General features: G+C 39.8%; 1 protein-coding gene across 7 annotated transcripts; it reads right to left on the reverse strand.

The window, feature by feature from the left end:
* Positions 1–398: 398 nt before the first annotated feature.
* Positions 399–21,742, reverse strand: ppip5k1a (diphosphoinositol pentakisphosphate kinase 1a). Of its 7 annotated transcripts, XM_087794392.1 has the most exons (33): positions 21,661–21,742; positions 19,705–20,133; positions 19,441–19,636; positions 18,788–18,878; positions 18,624–18,709; positions 18,386–18,540; positions 17,572–17,673; positions 17,083–17,244; positions 16,875–16,996; positions 16,681–16,782; positions 16,433–16,519; positions 16,014–16,089; positions 15,824–15,933; positions 15,274–15,359; positions 15,077–15,202; positions 14,301–14,422; positions 13,965–14,147; positions 13,234–13,375; positions 12,815–12,862; positions 12,166–12,389; positions 11,964–12,091; positions 11,777–11,891; positions 11,558–11,665; positions 11,131–11,259; positions 10,902–11,033; positions 10,687–10,780; positions 10,390–10,437; positions 10,076–10,201; positions 7,651–7,713; positions 5,334–5,513; positions 3,230–3,367; positions 3,036–3,146; positions 399–1,880 (listed from the first exon to the last, which is right to left on the reverse strand). In XM_087794392.1, the coding sequence occupies exons 2-33, from the start codon at positions 19,846–19,848 to the stop codon at positions 1,264–1,266; spliced, it is 4,353 nt and encodes a 1,450-aa protein (XP_087650518.1). In that variant the 5' UTR covers positions 19,849–20,133; positions 21,661–21,742; the 3' UTR covers positions 399–1,263. The 7 variants fall into 7 exon arrangements, with proteins under 7 accessions (XP_087650518.1, XP_087650511.1, XP_087650512.1 ...); XM_087794385.1 differs by lacking the exon at positions 5,334–5,513; XM_087794386.1 differs by lacking the exons at positions 5,334–5,513; positions 12,815–12,862.
* Between the last annotated feature and the right edge of the window lie 1,157 nt (positions 21,743–22,899).

A 22,899-nucleotide genomic window follows, 5' to 3' on the forward strand; every position in this document is an offset into this window, starting at 1 on the left:
ACTTTTTTCCTAAAACCCTTCTGAGGGGGGGAGGTCTTCAAGATAGACACACATAACCAAGATACCCTCTCTGGATTACTAATGGATAAAACAAAAGTCAAGAAATATAATTGTAGGCAACACAATTTTCTTTTAAACTAGACCTTCTTAGAGAGCAAAAAAAAAAAAGTTACAATAGTAAACACACAGTCATGACTGTTATTTAGCTACTATAAAAATAAGTTGCCACATAAAAATGGGTGGTCCTATATTTGTCACACACTGTATATGACAAAAAAATCTAAATGGATCTCTTGTACTGTACAGGGAGCCTGAACATGTACATTTTGTAAAAAGTTTCATGAAAAAAAAATCATTACCCAAATGTAGTTTTAGTGTAGAGAAATGAAAGACACAAATAGGATGGTGACAGCTTTAATCCGACAAGGCAAATGGACTCACAGTTTTGACATTTGTTGACAATGTAACATCCCAAATTAGACGCGCGCACTTGCACGTGAGCTTATCAACCTGATTGCAGGACGCACGCACACACACATCTGCTACATCACAGCTCAATGAAAGAACTTTCTTCAGAGCGCTTCGATCAAGCCCATATAACAAGGTGGGATTACAAAACATACACAACAGCAGGAGGAGGGGGTGATATTAAAATTTCTGATAAATGACTATTTAAAATAGTTAATTTCCCCTGTGATTGTTTAAAAATAAATATGCTTTCTTTCATTTAGTTTCATCATGATTCTATTCATTTTTAAGGAGGGTTACTGACTTTGGCAGTTAGCGGTGCAAAAATCACTCTAAGGTCCAATGACTACATTTTACAGACAGTAACGTCAACTTGACTCGGTGGTTCATGAAGGGTGCGGACGAGCAAACAAGTCAAATCACAGGGAAATGTTTCAGTAAGACGGTGGTCGCGGCCTCTCGGCTGAAGCTCCATCCAGAGATTAGAAGACGGACCAGGGGTCGTAGATGACAGAATTTTAAACCCACAATAGCTGCTGTTGATGCCAACCCTGTGCTGCCTCGCTCAGAGACGCTCGACATTTAAAGTCAAACTTAATCGAAGAAGAAGCAGCTGACGAATGAGAAATGGCTTCTCCTCATTCATGATTGTAGCAAATGTTCCATCACTTTAAGGAAACAACAAGCAGCAGATGGATCAGCCGAGTCACTCTCCTCTCTCTGAGGTAAGTACGGACATGAGTCGTTACAGTATCTGGCAGGAGGGGCTGAAGGGACTTTTAAGACGTGAGAGTTCTAAGGCTCGGCTGAGTGAGTCGCTCTCACCTCCAGGGACGCCTCTTCGTGAGAGGGGCTCTCTGGACTGTCCATCCACAGCTCCAGGGACTCCTGGGTGTCGAAGAACTCGTCGTGACCCTCCGGGGACTGGGGCGTCTGGGAGCTGGACCCCGCCTCGCTGCTGCTCTCCCGGAGCTCCAGCAGCACCGGCAGCGGCCCGGGAAGGCAGAATCCCTCCATCCTCGCCAGGGCCAGCTCGCACAGACCGGGACACGCCGGGCGAGCGTTGGACTCGTCGGCGCACCCGGTGGACAGATCCGTAGACGCAACGACTTCCTCGACGGGTTCCTGCGTTTGGACGATGGATTCCTCGCAGAGCTCCATGTCCTCTTCCGGGGAATTATTGGGGGTCAGGGGGAGCTCCGGAGGGTTCGACGCACAGGCGGAGGCCGTCGGGTCGAGAGGCTGTGACCCCGGAGCGGGTGCTGGCTGAGTGTTTTGGGCAGCGTGGGTCTCCTCACTGCTTTGAGGAGTGAGAGACATCTTGTCGCTGAAACTGAAGCGTGGGGATGTGTCTGCGGTGGTGGGCGAGGACGGCCCGGCGCTGGACACTGTGCTAGAAGGACCGCTGCTGTCTGCGTGTGACAAAGGACATTTGATTTCAAACCTCAGGATCCAATTTACAGCACAGACATATCAAGCTAGGGATGCACCCATCAGATCCTGGTATTAGTCCCTACAAACCTTTCAATGTTGGGGTATCGGGAAAAACCGAAAACGAAACAGCAAAAAAAACTGAGAAGCTTCCAGCCGACCGTATGAAAACATCCAAAATTAATAAAATATTAGTATCTTAATCATATTATTCACAACAATACATACATAAAATGCATTAAAAGGCCATTTGATTGAACATTTTGGTTCAATAAAAGGTGAATCCTTATTCTAGTTATATGTCATAAAGAGCTTGACACATAGGGTTGTCAATGCTCCTCAGAAAATGGTCACTCTGTTTTAAATATATTGTTACACAGGCCGTCGTCGTTTGTTGGCAGGTTAAATAGGATAAAAAGTTTACAATCTAACTTTATTTGCTTTATGTTCTCGAAATGTTGAATAAAACACCACAATTAAGTTAAATTAATAAGTAAATACCAAGTCAGAAATGAAAAGCAAAAATGACTACATACGGAACTACAAATCATGACTAGTGTTATCTCATAGAACAGGGGTGGGCATTTATAATAAGGGCCACATTAAATTCTGTGAATGTTGTTAGGGGCCGTCAAGCAATAAGAAAGACGAGAAAATCCCCCCCCAAAAAAGTACATTTGTGATTAGGCCGTCACATTTATTAGGCTTAATAAGCTGCAATTCTATTCTCGTATACACAAGTTTTTTTCAAAACATTTCTTCAACCAACTTAAAAAAAATGTTTTTAGGGATTAATATATGCTCGAAAAATTACACACAAAAAGGAGGGAAAAAGTAAATAATGGTTATGTGATAATGTAAATAAATAATAAATACAAATTACATTTGTTAATGCATTAGAACCATGTATACATGGTCAAAGGGCCACATGTAGCCCCCGGGCCGCAATTTGCCCAGTTGTGTCATAGAAAGAAAGAAAGTATAAATATTTCAACATTGGTATTGGATCAGTATCATCATCAGTCGATACTTAAAGCCCATGTATCGGTATCGGGTCCATAAAAGCCAGATCGGTGCATCCCTTTATCAAACCAAACACATTTTCTGACTTGACCCTTTGTATTTCCACAACTTACACCATGGAGGCCTTTCTGACCGAGACCTCATGGAGACCGAAGAGGAGACTCTCTGTGGCATGTAGGCGTCCGTAGACGGATGGTTGTGCGCATCAAACATGGCCGATAAAGCTGAAGAATGAAAAGACACCCATAACATACTGTTAAAACACATAACGGTCTCAGAATAGAATTTGCTTAAGCTAAACCTTCACCTCTTTTTGTCCTGGTGTGTGGATCTCCAGCACTCTCCACGATGCCCGTCAAGAACTCGTTGACTTGCTTCAGCGACAGCGAGTTGTGCAGCGTCTCCAACGGGTAGATAGAGGGCACCATGGAGCACCCTTCAAATCCTGGGGAGGAGAAAAGACACCCGCAGAGGCATCAGCCCTCAGTGAAATAGGGAACAGAAGAGCATTGGTTCAACGTCTCCAACGTCAGGCAGACATCACGCCTCAAAACTCCCTCAAACTAAAGTCCTTCCTTAATCACGACAACCGTTGTGAACTCCTGCGACACTCCACGTCAACGTCAGCCAAGTTGCAAAAAAACCATGCTGCACATCCAGGTCACATGACAACGATCAAACAAATTAAAAACTTAATTTTTTTTTTTTTTACAAAAGCAAGCAAGCCTTGGACCATCACCTCCCTGTACTTCAACCCTGTCTCACCTCACACACACACACACACACACACACACACAACAAAGCAAACGCGTGTTATTTAACACAATTAATTCACTGCAGCACACCAAACATCAAACTATGAAGCCTTTTCTTTCCAGGTTAACTTCTCAGGATCGTCCTCACAGTCTGCTACGGTCAACAAGCAGGACTCTCATGCTGGGCAAAGGTCAGGTAGCAGAAGACAAGTGTGTGCTCGGTAGCAGCGGATAAAGAAACAAAAGTGGATTCAAGAAAATGTTGGCAATCATAATGAGCGATGGACAGAGTAAAGAAACAAGTGAGAGAGGAAATATCAGCAGCAGGAAGGGAGTTAAACCAGCGAATCATATATTTAGAATGATAATGTATTTGAGAAGGTATACATTTATATACAATTTGGGTCATTTGTTGATAAAAAAAATTTAACAAACAAACAAAAACTATTATTTCCCTCAGTCATTCACTTAAGTTTGCATTAAAAGCAACATCTTTGGTTCTAGCTGCCCCCCCCCATGCTACTACAACTATAAAACTATTCAGCAATGCATGTGCATTTGTTTAAAAAAAAAGAAAGAGAAAGAGTCCTGTTGGATCGGTTTCCCCATTTCATCTCCGTCTGAAATGTTCCACAGTTAAGTTACCACAGCGGTTTAAAAAAATAAAACATTTACATGCGTACACAATAGTAAACACATTAAACATTAAAAAAACATACAACAAAAAAAAGTAAACAATAATAAATGATTAAATAACAATAATAATGAATAAGATAATGATTAGAGATAACATAAATATAATAATATTAACTATCAATAGATAATTATACTGCTTAAAATGAAGCAAATAATCACAGAAATATGAAAATAATAAGTGTTTAGGATGTAAAAGCATGAATTCCAAGAGGCTGCTCACTTCTCTGAGCCAGAGCCATGATAAAAGGTTTTCAGATGAAGCTGTGAGAACCACATACACCTCTCTGAAGTTATTAAGTTGTAAAAGTGAACATAAAGAAACAATCTTTCCATTTTTTCTTCAGGATCGGCTACAAACGTCCCTGGCTTTTCATCCATGTTTCTCACGTGACTGGATGCCTCGTCGAAGACGGCAGTTGCATTTCTTTAAGCAGGGGTAGAAAGCAGAAAACCGACCAAACAAAAGCCTTTCTCTTATTCATTATAACTATAATGAGAGGTCAGCATGACTCAGCAGAAAATCCTAATAAAGATAAAAGAGCTGGCCTCCAAATACAGGGGGCAGTAACACAGATTTAAACTGTTGAGTCAGTCGAAGAGATTTTTGTGATGTTTTGTTTCGTTGTGTAAGAGCAGCCAAGTCTTTCACTACAAAATTCAGGATCAGTGACGAGACGGAGTTCTCAGCCGGATATGTCGGCGAATATACTTTGATAGACAAAAGTTGGATCATTGTAAGGGTTCACAAAGTGGAGGTGGGTGTTTATATCACTGCAAATGTTAAGGTATTAGTGGCAGAACTGCAGCTGGCAGTGCGCATCACCACAGAAAACAGGCCAGCATGCAGGAACACCCAGAGGCCAAGCAGGAGCCAACCACAGAACAAGCACAGGCCCAAATGAGTGGTGGTTGGACGGGGCAGGAGAGGCTGGGGGTTGTAGAGCTGGGCCAGGGGCTGACCGTAGAGGAATTCTAGGGGGTCCTGGCCGGTGATGAGCCAGTTTCGGAAGAGGCGGAGGTGGTAGGAGCACTGATGGAGGTGGTGGGCGAGCGCCCCGTCCAAAGAGAGCTGGTGGCCTAGGCTGAGGTCGGTGGAGAAGCACCTCAACACCTGGGCCACGTGGTGCTCCTCGAGGGGCTCTGGGGAAGAAGAGGGAGAGCGAGGAAGGACAGCGGAAGAGGAGGAGAAGGAGCAGTATACGAAACATGAAAGAACACAAGCCAGCGAGACGTTAGAGACAGGAAGTAAGAGTGGGGAGGTGAAGGAGAGGCTGAAGGAGAGGAAAGAGGATGTGATTGAGCAAAAGTAAATAATGAAAGAGGCAGCAGCGGTTCGCAGCGCCCCGAGAACATGCTTACACTTATCAGAGGTATCTTTGCTGTGGCCTAAAAAAAACAAACAAAAAAAAAACAACGCAGCATTTCAAAGCATTAGCCGAATAACATATCAAGTTGCTCCTCTGAGGTACCCCGTGATCTCATCCGCACAAATTTGACACCCACATTATGAGAGAGGACCAACGCAAGAGCAACTGATACATGACATTCTCTATGAAGCATTACAGGCCAAAATTAAAAGTGTTTTCTTTCAGCCAGAAAAACGACAGCTTAGGGGGGAAATCTCCTGTCCGTATTGAAGAAAAAACATTTATCCTCCTCTCAGGTATGTCCGACAATGCATCAGCCAACACAACATTTTGCGTCACTGCAAAAACTGCATCACAGTACCTTTCAAATTCCACCTATGAGGTGCAGATGTGTCGTCCTTTGTCCCTGCGTTCAATTAAACATGCAAGTGCACACTGTCAAACATTTAGGACCCCTCAAGGCCATAACAATGAATGAGAATATTGTCAGGAAATCAAGCAGGTCGACTGCTGGCAGAGACACAAAAAACACACAATTTAGTTTAAAATCTGACGTGAAGCACTGAAAACAATTCAACCTCCTCCGCTACTCAACATCACTTCCTGCCTGTGACAGCAGAACAACCACGACCATACTAAAGAAGAGCAGTTCAGCTCGAACTTAGAGGTTCAGAACACATCAAATCATAAATCCTCATTAAATTAAAAAAAATAAGAAGCAAAATCATCTTCAGACATTCCACATCGAGTGAACGTTCCACTCTCCACAGTCAGACAGAACAAACACATTTGATGAGTGAAACACTAAGAAGCAATTTGGCGTTTTGTGATTGATTCAAACAAAACATGTGAAAAAGTGAAATCATAAAGTATGTGATGGTAAAAGTACATTTTAACCGAACTCCAGGCTGCGACTGATCCTGGGTCTGTCAGCGGTCATTTAACACCGGCCAAAGGTTCGCTGACAGCAGGATCAGCGATGGCACGAGGAGGGTTAAACACTTTCAGGATGGCATGTGTCTCATGTCACAGTGCACACAAGCACACAAGCACACAGGCGTGATCTAGTGGACATGTTTGGATAATGGGGACACGTTAATGCTCCATGTACAGGGTTCCCAACCGTGGCTTGAGTTTAACACATTGTACACATTGCTTATTAAAAAAAGAAAAAAAAAAAAACAAGTGGTGAAGTTCGATAAAAATCTAGAAAAACGGTGACACTGAGGCTCAGATGTGAACTATGACAAAAGTTTATCATCTCTTCCTACTACGTCCAGGACATGAACAGGTTTCTGAGAGTTGTTGAGGTACTTTTTGGGGGTAATCTTTTGTATTTTTTTTCTTTCTTTCAAAGTGCTGAACCAGTGGCCAAAATGACACAAACACAACAAAACATTTTATTCAGTGACTAGCTACTCTTGACCAACAATGGCGAAGTTAGTTGGAAGTTATTGACACTTGAATACAAATGGTTTGTTCTTTTGAAATAAAAACACCTGAAAAACACTGACTTTATAATAAATTATTTTTTTTTTATTAAAGTTAGTTAAACTGAGTCAGTTTTTGGTCATGAATTCCCTGAAAAGCAAGGAAGAAGAGTGCAGAGAGATGATGGATTATATTTGTGATTAAAAAGTTTATTTTAGAATATTATGTTTAAAAATGTATTAAACAAAATAGAAGCCTTCTAGATGCTGTATTTATCCAATGTCTGAGAGAGATGACCAGTGGGAACCCTGGTTAGAAAGAGGATGCCATGTTTGTTAAGTTCCCAAAGTGAGTGGATAAACAAGATCAATATTAAATCAAGAATTTCAATGTTGAAGGGCCATGTTGAACAAAAGTTTGAAGACATGCAAGACAGAGGAAGGTGAAGTGGAAAATATACTTGAAAGAAGCAGACGTACCATTAGTCGGATGCTTTGCAAACGACACAGAAAATCGTTTTACAGCCGGCATAGACAACAACTCTGAGGAAAAAAAAAATGTTCTAGTGTTACGATGATCCTCTGAAACTGTATTTCACGTTGCATTGCTGATCGAGTGATGAACGTGACCGGCTGAATTAATGGAAAGTGTAGAGGTGGACTATGTCAACTTTGAAAAAAGAAAAACAGAAAGCTGATGTCATCATGAACCACTGTATTTATGATACATGTTTGGGGTTATCGGATTATTGTCATCAGAGCAGTTCTCAGCAACTATATGGAAGCCAAAATAAGAAAAAAAAATAATTCACAAGGGACAAAGAATATTTACAAATCTCACCTCTCTACAAGACCTCTGACTCAACCTGTTACCATCTCACAAAACCTCCATCAACCACTCACTGAAACAAGAACCAAACCGCCTACAAATCAGCTGTAAAATGTGAAAACAAGTAACAAAATAAACAGACCAAACGAAATCTGTGACGGGGACGTGAGGTGAATATTCATGATCTTAGCGTCATGACAACGACAAGAACAAAATGTTTCCTTTGGTTCTTAAAATGAGACAAGATGGATGACAAAAACCAGAAGCAAAGCAACATGTGAGACAGTCTTTGTTAAGCATTGACACCTAGTGGCCGAACGCCTCCGTTTCAATATATAAAAAGGAAAGGTGTAACGTTCAGTGTGGGGGGGGGGGAAATAAACCATACTTATTGCTGTAGTGCCACATTAATTGAAAAATATAGATAGATAGATAGATATTAAAGATAATGAATCATGATTATTTGTCCTTTAGGAGTGAAAGACAAGTGTTTTTTTGTCAGCGATACATGATAATCATTTGTGGTTTTATCATTTTTAATTTTTGCTTAAAGGCAGTTTCTTGTAAGATGGATGCAGAGATGTGAATGATTAAATTAAAATGAATAATTTATACTCGGATGATAACTTAAATGTCACCTCAAAAAACACCTCAGACACTATAGGCCGCATGTGTAACATCATCAGTAGCAGATCAGACCAGCACTGAATTGGAAAAGATAAAGACCGATAAACTCAAAGTCATTATGTTAATAAAATGAGGAAAGACAAGATAACGACGTATTGTATCACACCTAAGATAAGGTTTGATCTACAGCCAAAAGTCCTATGTTTGCCCAGCATTATTTACACAAAGATATCCTGTTTAACATGACCTCATGAAATTCTTCTTTTAGTCTTTCAGACACACTTGGTTTGTTACATTTCAACTGATGAAATGTGTATCCAGTTACAAACACACTCATCATGATGGATGGAAGTTGTGTTCTACTTTTAAATTGATCTTACTTTACTGAATGTGATTACAAAACTGTGAGAAGATCATCTAACACAAATTCTTGAAACAAGTCCAAGTAAAAATGTCTTGATAATTCTTTAACAAACTTAAATAGGATGTTAAACAAGTCTTGAGCAACCTTTACAGAGGTGGCTGATAACTAAATATTCTACATTATAAATTAATTTAAAATGAACAGATTCTTACAATTGCACTAATTCAAAGACGATACCGTTTTCAGAGATCGACCAAACAATGGTGCATTATAGATTAGCAGTAGGAAAAAAAGTGATGATTTGGACCAAACACACAACTTATAACCAGACAGATGGATATGTGCAGTTTGTTATGGATTTCTGGACAATATTCTGAATTTAAAAAATGTACTGGGATGGGATGAAACATTAAAGAACTACTACCAAAATCTTCAACCACAACAACTTCAAGCCCTCTAAACAAACATGGTTGATCTGCTCGCGAAGTTGATCACAGCTTAAGACTGGATCTGTGTCTGCAAAGTTGAACATGAGCTGCATTTTCAACATACGTCTTTAAACCAATTTTACCTAAATCTCTGACGAATCGCAGCCGCAAAGAAGTTGCACGGACTGATACTTTAGGTAAGAAGTTTAAGTCGAAACAAACAGAATTTCAAGATTTTTCTTTTCTCAAAAAAAAAAAAAATATCAAGGTGTTTCCATCAATTCTTGAACATATACAAATCTGATCATTACACGAAAGCAAATGAGAAAAAGCACCACGACCAATAAAGAGGAAACAGGAAGAGTCACGTTTCAGCCGAAGAGCCTTCACCGGACCGGCATGTTCACGACTAACATGTCTTTTATAAAACGAGGGCGGGGATGTGGATGAAGTTTTACGCTACGAGGATGGAGATGAACAACATGCGGAAGCCGTTATGGATCTAAAATATTTGACAACTGCATGGTAACAAAATGTCAAACAAAAAATAAATAGATATACACGTTGCTTTTACAGTGCTCCACCACGCAAGACGTCACACACCAGAATGAACCGCCTGGACTACTGAATTGTCTGCGCTCGTGTTTTAACACATACCGTCTTTGTAGGACAGACTGCCAGCCGAGAATTTTTTGCGGTGTGCACGAGCGTAGTCTTGAAGGTTAGGGGCGCTAGAGGACCCCCCTAGGACAGTGGTGCTGAAGAGCCCGGCACACTGAGAGCCTGCGAGGGGGGCGGGGCGGTTAGTCACTGCTATATCACATGCTGCAACTTGGAAGAAAAAAATAAATAATTGGACGGACGGACAAATAGAGAAAAAGAGGGAAAAAAAGTGGAAGAAAGAGAAAGAGAGAGAGAGACCCAGAGGAGACCATGCCATTTTTCCCCAACATCTAATCTCGTATTTGCACCTTCAGCACCAGATAAGCACTTTACACCACGAAGTTCAGGCAATGAAGCTTAAAAAAAACAAAAGTAGATTTTTAGTTTGATTGCAAAATCATTTTTAAGAACTCTCATTCTTCTTAATGATAACAGAGCGTGGGAACATCAACCTGACCACAATGTTTATCAGCCTTCCATCAGCGTCATTTAAATATTTGAAGTGCAGAACGATCATAATATTTTTATTAGATTTGAACATGTCAAATAATCACAAAGATTTGATAATACAAGGAGCGATAGCGGAAACTTATTTCAGGACCTACCTAGACCACTTTGCTTCATCTCCGGGGATTGACGCGAGCAGAATGAGAAGAGGCGATAGCTGCCGACTTTGGAGGACGATGTCTCGGACAGGACCTGGTGGAGCCAGCGTTAAAAATGTGCGGGATTTAGTCTTATAAATAACATATCAAGAAGTTATAGTTTTGATATGGGCAGCCATTGCCAGTGACACAGTCTAAATGACCTGCATTCTTACCTCCATGGATCCAGTCTTGTGGTTCCGTATCAGTGGTGATCTTCTCTGAATGGTGATGGGCTCAGAAAGTGGTAAAGCTCTGTCCGTCTCGTCTCGGGACAAATCCTCCAGACTGCCGGGGTCGGTCTGTTTCTGGCAAAAAACAACAACAAACAAATAAAGTGAAAGAGGTTCTAAACTAACGTCTTGACGGTCACAGTAAGACGATATAGCTTCAGGTGTGGTTTACCTGACGTGACACCTCTGCTGAAGCAGGCCTGAAACCAAACCCAGTCGGGGCATTTTCCTCCTCTTCAACACCTTTGACACCAGGACTGAAGTGGAGCTCCACGTGGAATCGTTCCTCCGACGAGATGTCCTTTAGAAGAAGAAAAGTCACCGACTCGTGAAACATTCAAATTCACACTGTGAAAACTGATGAAAAAACTTCAATCACAGACCAAGTACAATGATGTATTTCTTCACATGAGGAATAAGTGTGTTTTCAAAAGCCTGTGAAATTATCGACCTTATGCTTCATCGCCGTTATATATATATATATATATATTATATATGAGCTATAAATGTTTCTATGCAGAACCTTAAAATAAAGTTAAATACTCAACTTAACCCAACTCTAATTCAGTTTTGGAGCACAGAAGAAAAACAGGATTTACCTTATTATTATCCTCATACAGCATGATGACGATCTGAGTCATATAATTCAGTTCAGAGACGGCACTGAGGTAATCCATGGCTCGCTTCCACTGCTGATCCTTCTCTTCCTTTTGTACACAAGACAAGTCATGTTAGATTTTCTTCATTCAACATGGACACCAACCACGGTCCCACGGACGACACTGCATCATAAAATGGATTCAGGTTTGACCGCTTACGTCAAGAAGGCCTCCATAGCGAAAGACGCTAAGCAGGGAGTGGACATGACTTTCACTGGTGAAGTAGAGACGAGTCCTGACATGACGTCCGGGTGACATCACTCCTCGAGAATATCTGGAGAGATTTCAAGATCAATTAAATGATGCTCATCTTACTTTGCAGGAGGAGTTTAATCTTGGGACGCACAATGGGTGGAGTTTGTTGACCGACTCGTCCTCATGCGTCCTCTGCAGGTCAAGCTGGATCTTTCTGACCAACGGAAGGCAGTAGGCGTACGCAATGTCCAACTTCTCAACTTTATTTATTCCATATTCCTGCAAATAAAAAAAATGTCATTCCTCTTTTCATGAAACTATCAACGCCTACTTCACCGTTCCTTCCGTCTCACCTGTGGAATGACGATGTCAGCCAGAGCGCGTGAAAGTCTGAACAGCTCCAGAGTGTCCTCCAGTCCCAGAGACGCATTATGAATCACATCGTATTTCACGCAGTCGTATATATCCGGGATTTTGCTGATGTCGTAGCGGCCGTTCTTCATGCAAAAATCTCTCTCAAGTTTGGACCAGCGCTGCAGCATGAGCTCGAGCGTCTCACTGTGGTACAGCTGCAGGTCTGAGCAAGTGGGTAGAATAAAAAAATTAAAATGTTAAACTCCAACTCCTCTTTTTTTTTCTGCTGGCAATTAAAGTCATTTAGCTAAAAACTAATTATATTCTGATAACAATAGGAGGTACTAAAATATGTCTAAAAGTAAATGGTTACATACAGAACTATAGCTAAAATATTTATTTAAATATAGATTTAATTAATTCTAAAGAAACATTACAGAGCAATTATGAATTAAAAAATGAATTAAAAATATTACTGCGTCTGATAGCGTGCTTTGTTTGATGCTCTACGGCAGCAATGCTAACGTTTTATAACCCCAATAAAACCCTTTCGCTGACAGTTATCCCTACACTGACATAATGAACTCCATTCCAGCCAATAAAACAACCCTCACCTTTCCAATGACCTCACTCATAAATACAACTCACCAGCTGACTTGTGGGGGTCTAGAGAGTAAGAAAACTTGCCTTTCCTCACTGCAGGTATATAAATGAAAACACATTCATCAATGCTTAGAAATGAGTCCTTAGACAGAGCAACACAGAACAGAAGACAGTTTTTAGCACCTGATGAAAACTGCACTCACAACAAAACCCTGTTGTTACAATGACTTCCCTAGTAAAAGTCACCAGTTTGCTCACACCACTTCTGTTCAGACTTGATTACTTAAGACATTGCGGAGAAATAGAGTCAATTTATCAAAGCCTTCTGTTGGTCAAGAGTTGTACCTTCATTAAATGTTTACATGCTTGATCTGTAATGTACTGTACAGAAAGTGTGATAAAAAAACAAAAAAAAACAACATAATAAATGCTGTTCATCCAGATGAGACAGACGAAGAACCCACCTCCTGATTTGGGGTCTTCCATTTTTTGTCGGATCTGGGAGGTGAGACTCTGAATGAGTGTGTAGACCTGGTGGCACACAGCCACTGGATTCTGGACTATTTTCATTGAATTCACAAGTGAGGCACTTCCAGTTGGAGCCAGCTGTTTCACAAACAACACAAAAAATAACTTATTTTATTTATACATTTGCCTCTTGAAAATAACTATCAACAGTCACAACAGGTGATGTCATACCGACACAGGTTTGCTTAAAATACTGTAAATAATTGCAATGAACCCTCAAAAATAAAACAATACAATATAACAACACATGTCACATATAATGAAGTTAAACCCTCAAACCTACGTCCCATTTATCTACACTTTTTGAAAATACTTGGAAGTTCTAGATGGGAGCTGGTTGCTTTAGTAGCAATAATGTCAAACAGTGGGTTTTTATCTCGATCTAGAGAATGGAAGCTGGACCCCATGGCAAAGGCCTCAAAAAATAGACCAAACTTTATCTAGATGTATTTTGAAGTTTAAATGAAGAACATATCACCAGGTTTTTAGAAAAGTCTGTTCTTCTTCATCAACCATCCACTGGTATTTTTATTCTTTTCTTTAAACACACTTTCAATAACTCCATCAGTCATGTCTATCAAATGAGTTACAAGTGCATGAATCAGTCAAATCAAATGTTTAAAATAGTGCCTAAACATGTAAACTTCTAATGAATTATTTTAATCACCTTATCGTAGTCCTCTTCAAGAAAGTCCCGGTCCTTCTGCAGAATCTCATGGAGTCTGGCTTTGACACGATGCTGGCAGCCGCTGAGGGAGTCACTGTCGCTGTCCAGCAGCCCATTCATGTTGGCACTCTTCACCATCTGCACCAGGATAGGCGTGAGCTCGCCCTCCAGCGCCAGCAATCCCTGCAATTCATTAACAAGTGTGTGATGATGAACCATTCGTCGCTATTAAACTTAAAAAGTAATGGTATCCAGCACACGGAGCATCGTAACAACAGCAGTTGCATTTATCTGATCCGACATGATTTTTATTAAATGCAATGAAGATGTTCGTACCTTTGCAAAAGCTGCAGCAGTCATTTGAACTCTGCCTTCATCTGACGCATAGATCTTCAGGTCGTGTCTATAAGTGCTGTGAAGCCGCAGTAGACCGCATCCTGGGAAACCTGCGTAGTCTCCTACAGAATTATAGATTTGATAGATATAAATTATGAAATAGTTCCACTTGATCACATGATATAACGACGATGACAAGATCATAGGAACAAATTATTTAAATCAGAGGATTCTGGTTGACAATACAGTGAACATAATGACAAGAGTTGTGAAGAAGCCAATGTAAACACAGGGTATAAAGTGCCTTGCTATAAATAATTCATTTGTTAAAAAGACCTGAAAGAATACAGGTGAAAATTGTTGGACAAGTTACAAGAAAAACATTAAAAAAAAAAAATGACAGAAAGTTACATCACAATTCAAATGCCTTTGATTCATTTGCCAAGATACATTTATATGAATTTGGTGTTCTTCATGGATCTTGTTTTTGTATTTGTTCAATTGGTCAATACTTTTCTGCTCTGGCACAGCAAGTAATCTTGTGTTGTTGGCTAATGTGAATGAAAACAAATCTTAAACTTAAATGTAATTTTTACTTGAAACTTCAAACCCAGCAATAATTATTTAATATCTACCAAGCTATATGTGCCTGTGCCAACTGAAGGTTTGTTTAATCGAGATCAAGGAGGATCTTGTTTGAATTTGATATTGACCTGGTGATCAAAGAAAGTGCTCAGAGATTCTTAATATCTAGCAAACAGACGTGTCGACCTCACCTTGACCTCCGGGGTACATGCAACGGAATGCTCTTCCAAGCTCCTCGGCCTGTACTCTGCCTGCAGGAGTCAGCTCACCTCCCCATTTAAGTACCAGCAGCAGTGAAGGGCCCTCTTTTCTGGTGTCTACGATGTAGATAAACAATGTTTGTTTCACCATAATACACATAAAGATACTGGTGTGTATGGACAGCTACCTTCTTCCTCACTGGATGTCTTGGGTTGCCCATGGGGCAAATAAGTTAATTGCACTTTCCTGTTGATCCCGGAGAAATGGCCATACCTGGAAAAAACAGTAAAGGTTGAGAATTTCTAGTAAAATCTATTTTCTAGTTAAGTAGACATTTAAGAATAACAAAAATATCTTTACAATATAACAAGATATATACATTTGTTTTATCATAAACACTGAAGCTTTTAGCCTTGTCAAATATTAAGTGTCGGTTAGTGCATATACACACAGGTTGTTTTTTTCGGATCAAGGAAACCCTTGATCCGATATTTTAAATTTTAAATTAAGTATAAACCGCTTTTGACTAAAATGTATTTTGTATGTGGTTTTGTTCAATTAAATCTCAGGTAGATTGCTGTTGACTGCTTTTGTTTATATACCTCTTCAAACAATCTATAAGACCCTCCAAAGGGTTCAGGGTTTAAAGTATGAACTCAAAACTCCACATTTGGTTAAAAATTGACTTTAGGTAATAATAGAAAATCAGACCATGACCCAGTTTATGTGTCACTTACATTTCCAGGACAGTTTTCAGCTGTTCCAGTTTGGACGTCTTTTCTTCAATCTCACAGTCAGTGTCCTGCCCCAGTTCTGCCAGCAACTGTCTTGTTATATCCAGCACCTCCTGCCGGGGTTTCAAACAAGCGGCTGTTAGAGACACTGAAGGTTTATAGAAATAAAAAGTCTTAAAAATGTCTTCCTGACCTGCAGTTGCTTTGGCTTCTTCAGTTTTAGTTTCCCAGTTTTGTATCCACCATATTTTTCAAATAGAACGAAGAACCTAAAAAATGTAATTCATTTATTAAAGATACTAGACCACCAGCACTGGTTTAAGATGGAACTATTGTTTGTTCTGTTAATTGATAAGTAGAGTTGGAGAGGCAAATTCAAAAATGTTTTTTAAATGTTTGGAAGTTACATACAGCCACACCTCTTGACCAGACACTTGTACATGATGTGACTCATGAAAAAAAAAAAGTGAACTCTCAAGTTAATTGTACTTCTATTCTATGAAATGTTTTTTTCCCACCACACCTTGAGGGCAAGTCTGTGACAAGAATGCCTGAATCAAACCGGTCTGTTGTGCAAGAAACTTGAGGAAATGAGATGAAGATGTCACTCACATGGGATTACGGACTTCCATCTTCATCTTCTGCTTGGGTGTTCTGTCTCCATGTCGGATGATGGCGATGACGCAGCGGAGTTCCATCCTGAAAAGTTCCATTTAAAATGCCCCAGTATTACTTTACTATTTTAATCATGATTGAACGTAAATAATTAAGAATTAAGAGTAAACCACAGTCAGTAGGTTAACCATATTATTGTACTTAAAAATACAAATAGATTTAATTACAGGTGCCATTTAACTCACATAGTCCCTGATGTTGTAGGAACAATAGGGATGTCCTCAGCCTCGGTAGGAATGGACCATGGAATCTGAAACTGCGGAGCAAGCTCCCGCATCACAATATTTCTGCAAAGTCAGGAAAGTAAAAAATAAAATAAACCTGCACAACACAGACGTAATTTGCCGATTCAAAGGCCAATGATGAAACAAAACACTACCCAAGGATTTTGGCACAGTCGTCGTAGTACTTCATGGAGTTTTTCACAAAACTGAACCCGTTGACGTCGCACACAAACGAGTGGCCATTGGCACGTAGAAGGTCGAAACCACAAACCGTTTGCTGCAATTAAACAAGCAGGAAGAGAATTTGTGGTGAGTCAAACAGGACGAGTTGAAAGGTAGCGAAAAAATGATAAACCTGCTAACCTTGAATGCCAGGCATACTTTACGGGCGACTAGCTTTTCCATAGCAGAGAGCATGACAGGGTAGCGAACCTCTTTGCCCTCGCTGTCTCTTTCCACCTTCCCATCCAGAGCAGGTGATTTCCGGGCCTCAGCATGAGCATAGTCCGGCCCTACAGTGTACACCTGCGGATAGAAAAGCATTCACTCTTCACCCACAAAAAAATGTATAGCTTTCACCTTATATTTTAAAAGACATGAACATATTTTCTCTTCTTGCAGCAAAACCAAAAGGAGGTTATTTTCAGAAGGTGCTTCTTAAATAACTCTTGCCATGTGAAACCGTCTTAAAAACATCTTGTTTCGAGTCAAATCTCAGATGAAACAAGCTTTCTTATCACGTTTTGAAGCTGCTGTGTAAAACCTGAAACATATCGTTTAAAGAACTAGACCCAACTTGGTCGTTTGCCTTACATCCTCCAGATATGATAACCAGTATAACTAGAAACGTACCTTCACATCAGTTCCATCAGTTGGCATGAATTCCTCATAAATGTAAGATCCGGTCTTTCTTACGCTGCTTTCTGGGGAATATACACTACTTCTGCTTCCAATCTATGGAGGGACAATAGAAAAGTTATGCAATTTATATTTCCATTACTTCAAAAAGTAACAAATTATCATTTTAAAATAGATTTCTGCTTAGATATTATCTCAGAAACTGCACTGATAAACTGTACAAATGACAAACGTCACCTGAAATTTCACCTGACAACGTCACCTTTTGTCAGGTTAGAAAACTGACTTTTTAAGAACAGCAAACAGAAGTAAGAAGAAAATGGATTGTGACTTAAGGTAAATCTGTTCTCAAGTCGAATCATATTTGGTGAGAACAACTTGTTCTTCTGTCTCATCATCAGAGTCACTAGATTGCAACACAGAAATGGCTACATTCTGCATAGTTCCAGACTCTTTTTTTTTTTTTAATTATCTGCAGGAGTTAGTCATGCAGGAGTATTTTGTTCACAATCCCCTGTGACCTGGTTTCCCTATAAAACAGTTTCCCTATTTTGTGTCATCATGATATATTGCTCTCCCTCTATTTGGGCAACTCCCTCCCCCATGGTGGGAGTGGCTGCTTCTAAATCTATCACAGCCTCTGCCTTGATAGAAAATCTATTCATCATCGACATCATCATCATCAGTTCTGAAATAAATAATAATTTAGCGGACATTGATGCCTTAACTTTTTCATTTTCATGCACGTTTAGCAGAGTCTTGATTGATATTAGGTTGTTTGAAAGTATCTGAGGTACCATTTCCTCACCTTTCTAAAGAGACGCTGGCTGCCGCCCCCCGCTGAGGTGGGATAGTAGATGTACACGTTGTGGTCCTCGGCACAAACAGGCTTCTCTACAAATGGTTTCTGGAAGATTTCTCCATTCACCTCAACGTGGTCCTCTCCTTCCACCAGGTTGCATTCTGTAATAAGACTCATTGTATCAGAAATCCTAACAGACCTAGGAGTCCCATCTGACCCTCATCATCATCCTTTCAATATTTACCGTCTGGTTTATCTGGGTCACGGTTCAAAACGGCATAACGTGGTAGATCTATCCCTTCCTCCTGCAGTATACGATAAACCTCTCTCCTGAAGAGCAAATAAAACACAACGTAAACAAACGTCCCAAATGAATGTCTGAAGAATTAGGTTTGCCATTTTATGTACCTGTCCTGTATGAAGTACTGCATGTCCAGGTCGTTGATGTGAAGAGGGTTTCTCAGTTTGGCGTAACTCACTGCCTTATCCAGTGGAAACCCTGTTTACAGAATAGAATACGGTCAGTAAATCAGAGAAGCTTAATAACGAAGAAACAATGGAATCAATTTTTATTTAGGCATCTTTACTGATTGCAATCGAGGCAAAATACCCTTTGAAGCATTTCTTTTGTCTCATTTGGAAGAAAGAATCTCTGGAGCGAAGCAGAAACTTGTTTGGATCCTGTTTTGTATTTGAAAGTGTTGAAGAAGAGTTATAGCATCTCATCCTACATGGCAAAATGAAGCCAAAAATGTTTTCTGGTTGACCTTCTTTCGCTAAAAAAATATGAATTTACAGAAAAAGACAGCATGGTTTAGTATTGACACTATTATTTTTAATAATCAATAATTAATTAAATGCATTAATAACGAATTAATGCCCCATGACCAGGGTGAATATGATACATCTTAAGTAATAATACATGATTATTATAATTAGATGTTTTTAAAAAGCTAATACTGTAGTACAAATTAGTTATTGGTAAAAAAAAAAAGATTCTGGCTAAAGTGAGACCTACTTCTATCACTAGTACTGGTTAACTGTATCTGCCGAAGGTTTACCCTTTGAATGGAAGGAGATAAGGCAGTCGCAAAGAGGCCATCTGTCCACAGGCTCATTGAGAATGGCATCCTCGGGAAAGATGACGACCGTGATGTACTCAAACTTGCAAAGCCTCTCCAGGATCTGGGTCATTGGCTTGGACTTTGACTTCTTCATCATGCAGCAGATCCCCACCACGATCTGTCGCTCTGGAGGCTGTCGACGAGATATGAGAATAAGTTTCTAAACAGAGAGCTAACTGCTCATGAAGTGACGGCGCCTACCGAGTCTGTGTCTACGTCGTCCTCATACAACTCCATGTCTGGCCTTATGCTCTCGTCCAGGACCTCGCTCTCATCCTCCTCGCAGCCCACAAAGAATTTGGGAGCGCCACGCCGGCTCTCACCCGGGCTGTTGGGCTCTGACATCACAGTCCTTCGCGGCAGCCTTCAGTGGCCCACCACGCCATCGTACACCAGCACAGGCCGCCGCAGGAAGGCCTTCGGGCCTTCAGTAAGCACGCTTACTCAGTCTTCTTGTGGAACCAGAGCCACAGGATGGGTTACAGAGTGGAAGAATGAGACAAAGTGGACTGGGTAAAAAGCTTGGTTTTGAGGCGACACAAAGACGCCCGTGAGCCTTTGACACTATCTGCGCTATCGTCTCATTTTATATTGTGAATGTTTATTTTCTCCTTCATTCCAAAGCAATTCCTGCACAAGACAAAAAAATGAATTATTATATTAGTTATAACAATTACACTTACACATAATTTATAGATAATATGGATAGAATTAAACAATAATATTAATTTGCTGCATCTTATGCAGGTTTCAATTGCAAAAAAATTGTGATTGGAAGATAAAAATGACCAATGACATGATATGGAGATTGAAAATCAACTCAGCTCACTTTTGAAGCTAAAGTAGATTAAACCCCTGATTTACAAAAGAATAGTATTTCCTAGGGCTGTGCATTCGCAAGAAAATGGTGATATGACACATATAACCATACAGGGGCAACAATACAATATAATTGTGATACTGTAGGAACAACAATGTAATTGTAAATGCTGCAAAACCAGAATCAAGTACTTTCGGAAATACAACTGCTTTTATTTATTTTGAAATCAAAATATGTCCAATTATCAGTTTTAAAAGCTGCTCGAGTCGACTGTATCCTCTCGTCCTCAGTCATTGCCAGGATCTCGCGAACATTTCTTGTTTTGTGTTTTTAGCTGCCATCTAGTGGCCCGAAATTTAATTGCAACACAAAACCTAAAAAACATTTACATTTGTAAAATGTAAAAATAATCGAATTAGTTTGTTTCAAATCACTTGACATATAGGCCATAAAAGGACTATGATAAAAATATAATGTGATTTTGTTAACAAAACATTTTCATAAATTAATGTATTGTATAGTTTTGCACAACCCTTGTATTCTTTGATCGAAAGGTTTTTTTGAAGTATTTCATGACATCACAAACTATCTTTAGAGCCAATACTTGTTTAATGTAGAAAAAGAGTCCTTTGTCATTAAAGAAAAAGCTGCACTCATAGTAAAAGGGGAAAAACGGTATGCCCTTGAAACAATGTATGACCACCTGTCCTGTATTGCTGCCATGTTACTGTCCTTTTTCTGTAATAAACTCACTTTCTCTTTTAAACGCAAACATCTGGAAATCATGTTTTAATATGACACGTAATCGGCTCTGGATTACGATCAGTAATGCACTTATTGTACATTAATCCAACCTTGCAAATTATCTGAGGTCCCGCTTAAAATACATCGATTTGTTTATCTTGCATTTCCAAAACCAAACGTATGAATCAAACACGTTTATGTAAGAAGTCAACGTTGCATGTCAACAGTTCTGAGGTGAGGACGACATTACTATGACGGGTAGCACCATCGTCTCGCGAAAACAACCCAAACCTGAGTCAAACTAATAAAAGCCTCACGATGACAATACTTACTAAGGAAAGGTTAAAACATAATCGCATGTTATGAACATTTATTTGGGGCCTGGAACCGAGCATCACCAATAAAAACATGATAGTGACATATGTGGTGGCTAATGTTAGCATTACAAGTCGTCCGGTGGCCCGAGTGCAACCGAAGACAAGTCGTTTAAAAAACAAACTATATATATAAACGTAGACGCCATCGTTAATGTACACTTGTGGCGGCAGGACCGATGGTACCGTTATCTGTCGGTGGTGAAGAAACGAACTCACAGCGCTGTTGGAATGTTTGCATCGCAGCCGTCATCGTCTGTCTTGGAGCGACAGCCAGTCGAGGGTCTTCGTTCGAACCGAGTTGATCAGCGTTTGAAACGACCAATGGGGAAAGACAACGCATTTGCGTGGGCGGAACTTTGAGCGGACCAGCCAATCAAAAGACGACCTAAAAAAAAACAATCCAATCCGAACAAGAATTAGGTTATTAGGAACATCTAGCGTTTTAAACGAACAGTGCAGACTAATAGAAATATAAAGAAAAACATTTTACTATAAATGTTCTCCCGTTATCATTGTCAATGTTCTACATTAATATAAGTGTATAATACACATTTTATTTTAATAAAAAAATAGGCTATATAAAGGAATCAAAGTTGAATCCTTGAATTTTAATAACTATAACCAATGTGGTGATCTGTGAGAATGCGTTAGTTATTATTATATTTATTGTTCTGGAATATTAAATAACATCCATGTTTAAACAGGGCATCCGGACTAGTCTTGGTCAGTAATTGGTCAGATTGGTTTTTGCTTATGAAACAACTTGATTTTAAGTTAAATGTCAGAATGATAAACAAATCTAAACAACATTTCTGCAGTTTTATTTTTCATTTTTGTCATTTGATTCAGTTAGTCAATTTGCTTTGTTCGTTTTTTCATTTGTGTCAAGAGTTTTTTATATAAATAAGGAATCTGAAAATCTATTACTTTTGGACAAAAAAAAACATTCACTCTGCTCTGTTTCTGAATACAACTATTAAAGTCTGCATCACTAAACTACCACACCATCTTACGAGGGGTTTATTCTGGCTTGTGAATTCCTTGTATTCTACCTGAAGTGAGAGTTTTCTATGACTTCTGTGCCATTGGTTCAGCCATACAACATTGCTGAGTCAGCAGGGAAAACTGCAACTGCGCTGAGAATTCCATTTGAAGGATTTAGTTGTGGTGTAATACATCACAACTAGTCTTAAAAAGTGCTTACAAACTTGTACACCAGAACAAGAAGTATATGAACACTGCATGGCATTGAAATATACAGATGAAGTTGCAAAGTATCACAAGAAGCCAAAACCAGTCAAGTGATTCTTTTAAGCCAGGATTTTTTAAACACGTCCGTAGCATAGCATTGAACATTACTGCCTTTGGTCCGCACCACAAAGCCTCTCTGTACTGAGACCCAAAACTGCCCACCACCCTCATATGTCTCCCATTTGCCAGAGTGAGTAACACCCC

The sequence above is a fragment of the Callionymus lyra genome, chromosome 6, assembly GCF_982586985.1.
Source record: "Callionymus lyra chromosome 6, fCalLyr1.hap1.1, whole genome shotgun sequence".
Taxonomy (NCBI): Eukaryota; Metazoa; Chordata; class Actinopteri; order Syngnathiformes; family Callionymidae; genus Callionymus; species Callionymus lyra.

What these genes read in the sequence shown, in the direction of transcription:
- ppip5k1a (XM_087794392.1), bottom strand. Translation starts at nt 19,848, where the DNA reads ATGTCAGAGCCCAACAGCCCGGGTGAGAGCCGGCGTGGCGCTCCCAAA. An exon ending in ATGGAAGTCCGTAATCCCAT is followed by an intron (nt 16,090 to 16,432) that starts GTGAGTGACATC and finishes TACATTTTTTAG; the next exon opens with GTTCTTCGTTCTATTTGAAA. An exon ending in CTGAAAACTGTCCTGGAAAT is followed by an intron (nt 15,360 to 15,823) that starts GTAAGTGACACA and finishes TGTTTTTTCCAG; the next exon opens with GTATGGCCATTTCTCCGGGA.